Here is a 6,320-nt window from a genome sequence, read left to right on the forward strand (position 1 = left end):
TGCTCCCAATGCAGGGGGCCGGGGTTTGATCCCTGGTCAGGGAACTAGATCCCACATGCCTCAACTAAGAGTTCTCAGGTTACAACTAAAAAGGATCCCACATGCCACAACTAAAAGATCCTGCATGTCGCAACGAAGATCCTGCGTGCCGCAACTAAGACCCGGTGCAGCCAAATAAAAAACAAAAACAAAAACAAAAACAACTAGGGTCAAAGACAAAAAGATGCCTAGTTGATCTGAGAGCTTAAATATTATACCTCTCTGTCCTCATACTGGTACAAATCTCCCTGCAGTTGTGCAGGTCTTGGTGCACTCTCAGATTTGTGAGCTTGGCCGCCATTTCCAGTCTTCATACTGGGTGAAACAGCAGAGTCACAGATTCCCACGTTGTCGGCCTGGTCTACAGATGATAAGTGACAAGGTGGGGAACCCCAGTCTTCTGAGTAGACACTGTTTACTTAAAAGGTTTGAAAAGACTCTACAAGTTAAAGACTTTGTAAAAATAAATCAGCCTCTGCCATTGGTACTGGTTTGGTTGAGGTGAGCTCGGGGCGGTAAGACTTTGAGCTCACTTAGGAAAATCCATGCTGATTTACGGGCTGCCCTGGGATTCCTGGCTCTGGTTATTACCACTGGTTATATTTATATATAATACAAGCAGGCTAGGGCTATCCTGAAGCTGTTCAGTATGTCTGCCCTTGAGGTTAGTAGTACTATTAAAGCTCTTAGATTAAGTAATATCTGTTTCTGAGTCTTATAGACAGTACACAAAAGGTACAAATTCAAGCTGTGTACACAGGTTTATTTAAGAATCTATAAACTTTCTCTGTGAGTGCCTGTCATCTTGATCCTCGTGAATCAGCAGGAGCAACCTCCTCTGTTACCAGGAGGTGGACTCAGATTCTGATCTGATCATTTTACATTCAGCTAACCAGTTCACTCCACCTCCAGCCAGCCTCCTCTGGTTCTACGTGGTAGTCACTACCCTAAGCCAGCTCTTCCTTCCACACAGCCTATACAGCTTCTCTCAGCACAATACTTCCCTACACAATAAAGCTTGTCTCACAGCAAGTTACACAACATATATATCCTCTGCCTGTGTCCTTATCCATCTTGCCTCCCAAAATAACATAGGACCCAGCGCCCTGATCCTCTGCAGACAGCACTCACAATTTGGTAATATCTGCCCTCCTCCTGCTGCAGCTGCTGTCACGCAGGACCACACTGGTATCTTTGCCTTATTTACGACTGTTGCACTAAAAAGGTTAGTTCCAATAACAACAGAGATGTCGACTGAGACGTGGCAGGTCAAAACCAATTTTGGTTGAAATGATTAAGGTGGTAGTAAACTGAGAAATGTATTGCTTTGATCTGCAAAATCTATGTGAGGAATTACATGAAAGAAAAAAATCCTTACGGTGGTGGAGTTGACAATTATCTTCCTTTTCACTGCTGAGAAAATACAGGCATTGCATATTTAGTCAAATACAAATTCTATTGCCATTTGACCATATTGGTCCTTTCCCTGTGAATTTAATCATTGGTGGTTGTATGTGTCTGTTACTGGGTGAATGAAACACCCAAGGAATCATTGTTAGTAGGTCTAGAAAGCAGACCTTGCTTTTTTTTTTTTAATTTTACTCAATTGAATTTTCTTTTTTAAAAAATTTATTTTTATGTATTTATTTTTGGCTGCATTGAGTCTTTGTTGCTGCGCACAGGCTTTCTCTAGTTGTGGTGCACGAGCTTCTTATTGTGGTGGCTTCTCTCATTGCGGAGCACAGGCTCTAGGCGCACAGGCTTCAGTAGTTGTGGCACATGGGCTCAGTAGTTGTGGCTCACGGGCTCTAGAGTGCAGGCTCAATAGTTGTGGTGCGCAGGCTCAGTAGTTGTGGCACATGGGCTTAGTTGCTCCGCAGCATGTGGTATCTTCCCAGACCAGGGCTCGAACCTGTGTCCCCTGCATTGGCAGATGGATTCTTAACCACTGCACCACCCAGGGAAGCCCGCAGACCTTGCTTTTAAACAAGAGCACCAGGTGCTTCTGAGGTTAGTGCTCTGGGGAGCACACTTTGAGAAACTGTGGGGTAGGGGTAATACTTTAACAGCCAGATAACTTGTGTTTGTATTAACATCCAAGGAGAGGGAATAGGGTAGAAAGTTTATCCAGCACTTCCATTAATTCCACTTCACATCATGGAATGTTTAGTACATTTATTATTATGACTTTACAACTTATCAATAGGATACTGAATATTAACTAAGTTTTCTCATTCTTGCTATTTTAGGACTAGGTTTTTGGTTAACTATGAGGAAGCCAGGTATTTGATAGCACTTTTTTATGTGACTGCCTTACTTTTAACAGGGATTAAAAGTAACCTGGCAGGGCAGGAAAAAGGTAGCCATCATTTCCACAATGTCATATATAAAGTGCCCTCAAAGTGGCCCCAGATCTCTACAAGGAAACCTTGACCCTTTTTTTTGTTTATTTTTGGCTGCACTGGGTCTTCGTCGCTGCGTGCGGGCTTTCATTTGCGGCGAGCAGAGACCACTCTTCGTTGCGGTACGCGGGCTTCTCATTGCGGTGCCTTCTCTTGTTGTGGAGCACCAGCTCTAGGCACCCGTAGTTGTGGCACGTGGGCTCTAGAGCACAGGCTCAGTAGCTGTGGCGCACGGGCTTAGTTGCTCCGCGGCACGTGGGATCTTCCCGGACCAGGGCTCGAACCCGTGTTCCCTGCATTGGCAGGCGTATTCTTAACCACTGCACCACCAGGGAAAAAAAATAGAACGCTTCATGAATTTGCGTGTCATCCTTTCCCAGGGGCCATGCTAATCTTCTCTGTATCGTTCCAATTTTAGTATATGTGCTGCCGAAGTGAGCACACCTTGACTGTCTTTACGTGTAGAGAGTAAAAAGGGAATTACAGCTGAATAGAAGGATATGACCAAAGACAACGAGGCCAAAAAACTCAACACATATTGTCTTGTTTACTTTGAGATACTGTGGTAGTACATCGAATACAGTAGTCCCCCCTTATCTGAGGTTTCGCTTTCCACGATTTCAGTTACCCAGGGTCAACTGCGGTCTGAAAATATTAAATGGAAAATCCCTGAAATAAGCAATTCATAAGTTTTAAGTTGCCACCGTTGTGAGCACCATGGTGAAATCTCACTCTGTCCAGCCCCATCCTGCCCAGTACGTGAAATCATCCCTTTGTGCAGCATATCTGGCCTATTAGTCACTTAGTAGCTGTCTCAGTTATCAGATCCACTGTCATGGTACCCTGGTGCTTGTGTCCAAGTAACCCTTATTTTACTTAATAATGACCCCCAAAGCAAGAGTAGTGATGCTGGCAATTCATATATGCCAAAGAGAAGCTATAAAAGGCTCCTTTTAAGTGAAAAAGGGAAGGTTCTTGACTTAATGGAAAGAAAAAAATTGTATGCTGAGGTTGCTAAGATCTATAGTAAGTACAAATCTTCTGTCCGTGAAATTGTGAGAAAGAGACTCATGCTAGTTTTCTTCTTTTTTCCTGTATACCTCAAACTGCAAAAGTTACAGCCCCAGTGCACAAGTGCTTAGTTCAGATGGAAAAGGCATTAAATGTGTACAATATTTTGAGAGACCACATTCACATGACTTTTAAAACAGTATATTGCTGTAATTGTTCTATTATTAATCTCTTACTGTACCTAATTTATAAATTAAACTTTATCATAGGTATACACGTATAGGAAAAATGTGTGCGTGGATAGCTAGCCAGCTAGCTAAATAGATATTTGGTTCAGTACTATCCATGGTTTCAGGCATCCACTGGGGTCTTAGAACATACCCTCTGCACATAAAGTGGAAGTACTGTACTTGGCCCAGTATACTTTCCAGTTTGAACCCATTCTCTGGTTTATTTGCTTTCTGTTTAGACATTTTTCCTGTATTTTATAAATGATTTGCTCTTTAGAAAATTGTATGTTCTTCACTTGATACAAATGTACAACTTGAATAATTTTACTAACTCTGGTCTTTGGTTTAAAACAGACTTGCTTTAGATTTCCAGACAGGGAATGATGTCGCCTTCCACTTTAACCCGCGCTTCAATGAGGACAACAGGAGAGTCATCGTTTGCAATTCGAAGCTGAATAATAACTGGGGGAAGGAAGAAAGACAGACGGTTTTCCCATTTGAAAGTGGTAAACCTTTCAAAGTAAGTTATTGCTACTATTATATATTGATAATGTATATTTCTCATGGGGAATCACTCTTAAGCCACAATGCACTGGAAATGAATTTTCACCAGCTGTCCTGGGGCACCTAACCAGTACATCTGCTCTCCATACCAGGGGACTGGTCTCAGAAATAGTGGCACTCTCCCCAACTCCATTCAGGCACCTTACCATCACCCGTTACCACCCTTCTGAGTTTAAGCTTTTCTGGAAGTGAGAAAAATAGCATCTTTAATAAAAAAGGCAGAAAGTCTTTATGGTACAGTTGGGCTGAGACTTAATTCCTCAAAACAACATAGCATGGCAATCAAAACAAAATTTTTATTGGATTTCCCTGGCGGTCCAGTGGTTAAGACTCCGTGCTTCCAATGCAGGGGACGTGGGTTCAATCCCTGGTTGGGGAACTAAGATCCCACATGCTATGTGGCGTGGTCAAAAAAAAAAAAACCTAAAATTTTTAAATTCTAAAAATAATACATACTTTTTTTATGAAAAGAAAAATTTATAGATTTTAAAAATTAACTAAAAAGTCCTCCATCATTTATCGTTCCCCCATCCTCACAAAGGTTGCAACTTGAGTATCTTTCCAGTGTCTTCTATGACAAGAAACACACTTTTTATTTTTAAGCACTGCTTCAACAAATATTTATTAGGTCCACAGTATCGGGTAAGGGTCGACTATAGAGTGGGTTATAAAACAGCTAGACCGCCAGCTCCTCAGGGGCAGGGTCTAACAGGGACCATATTCCACATTTGGTGGACATCTTTCCTTATGAGAACATTGCCACCTAATAGTACTTCATTGTTCAGATGTGTAATAATTCAGCCAGTACCCTACTGATGAAAATTTGGAGTATGGAAATATTCCAAACAAATAAAACCGGGAAAGTTTTATTTATTTTACTAAAATACTGTGATAGCTATCCTTATAAATCTTTGCTTCCTAGAATAACTTTACTCAAAGAATATACATGTTTAAAATTTAGATAAGGATATTGCCAAAGTGCTGCTTCCAAGAGGATGTACGTATTAACACATCCTCTAACTACTGGGAGAGTATGTTTCCTCTACTCTTGCCAAAACTGGTTATTATCAATCTTCATAACGTTTGCCACTCTAAGTAGAGGATTCCTATTTTAGCATTTATTTTTATTTTTAGTTTTAGGTGTTTGAGGCCATATAAAAACTTTAAGTTTTTATGTACATAAATTATTAATCTTTTCCTCTGTGGCTTCAACTATATATCCTTCTAACAATTTTATCATTTTGTTTTGCTTAAATCTTGAATAAGTTGGAGTTTATTTTTGCTGTAAAGTTACTTTTTCTGACTTTAATTAGTTCTACAATTGATCATAAAGGTGAGATGCTAGACATCCTGAGCTCAGGCCAGACTGGTTTTGAGATGAATGGGCATTCCTAACAGTTTTGTGTACGTGCCGTTTCAGATACAAGTCCTGGTTGAAGCCGACCACTTCAAGGTTGCGGTCAATGATGCTCACTTGTTGCAGTACAATCATCGGGTGAAAAATCTCAGGGAAATCAGCAAACTGGGAATTTCTGGTGACATAAATCTCACCAGTGCTTCGCACACCATGATATAAAGGGGCAGATACTTTTTAAAGAAATGAAATTGAACGTAAACCTTACACATTTAAAAGCTTCATGTTCACTATGAGTGAAAAATTTTACCTTTATTCATCAATGTCCTTCTTGCAAATCATCCATTTAATAAAGAGAGTTACCTGTCTTTATATGTCATTTAATTGGGGCAGTTTATTCTTGATAATGCACAATGGACTCAATGGAAAAGGACTCAATGGAAAAAGAAATATGTAGCAATGTTAATACTGCATTAGAGTCTCCCAAAGTTTTCAATATTTGCTAAACTATTTTTTAAAAAGGAGGGACTTCCCTGGCAGTGCAGTGGTTAAGACTTCGCCTTCCAGGGGCTTCCCTGGTGGCGCAGTGGTTGAGAATCCGCCTGCCGATGCAGGGGACGCGGGTTCGTGCCCCGGTCCGGGAAGATCCCACATGCCGCGGAGCGGCTGGGCCCGTGAGCCATGGCCGCTGAGCCTGCGCGTCCGGAGCCTGTGCTCCGC

At 41.3% G+C, this 6,320-nt stretch overlaps 1 protein-coding gene and 1 non-coding gene across 2 annotated transcripts in view; one reads left to right on the forward strand and one right to left on the reverse strand.

Annotated features, from left to right (window-relative positions):
- LGALS3 (galectin 3) overlaps positions 1 to 5,968 on the forward strand; it is a 17,135-nt gene extending 11,167 nt beyond the window's left edge. Inside the window, exons 5-6 of the mRNA XM_024115448.2 lie at positions 4,037 to 4,202; positions 5,667 to 5,968. Of these exons, the coding sequence (XP_023971216.1) occupies positions 4,037 to 4,202; positions 5,667 to 5,822 (322 nt within the window). The 3' untranslated portion in view covers positions 5,823 to 5,968. The remainder of the gene's footprint in view (positions 1 to 4,036; positions 4,203 to 5,666) is intronic.
- LOC112063515 (U6 spliceosomal RNA) lies at positions 2,777 to 2,883 on the reverse strand. The gene has a single exon (XR_002891024.1). It is a non-coding gene; the product is annotated as a U6 spliceosomal RNA (small nuclear RNA).
- Positions 5,969 to 6,320: the final 352 nt, after the last annotated feature.

The sequence above is a fragment of the Physeter macrocephalus genome, chromosome 11, assembly GCF_002837175.3.
Source record: "Physeter macrocephalus isolate SW-GA chromosome 11, ASM283717v5, whole genome shotgun sequence".
In the NCBI taxonomy this organism is placed as follows: Eukaryota; Metazoa; Chordata; class Mammalia; order Artiodactyla; family Physeteridae; genus Physeter; species Physeter macrocephalus.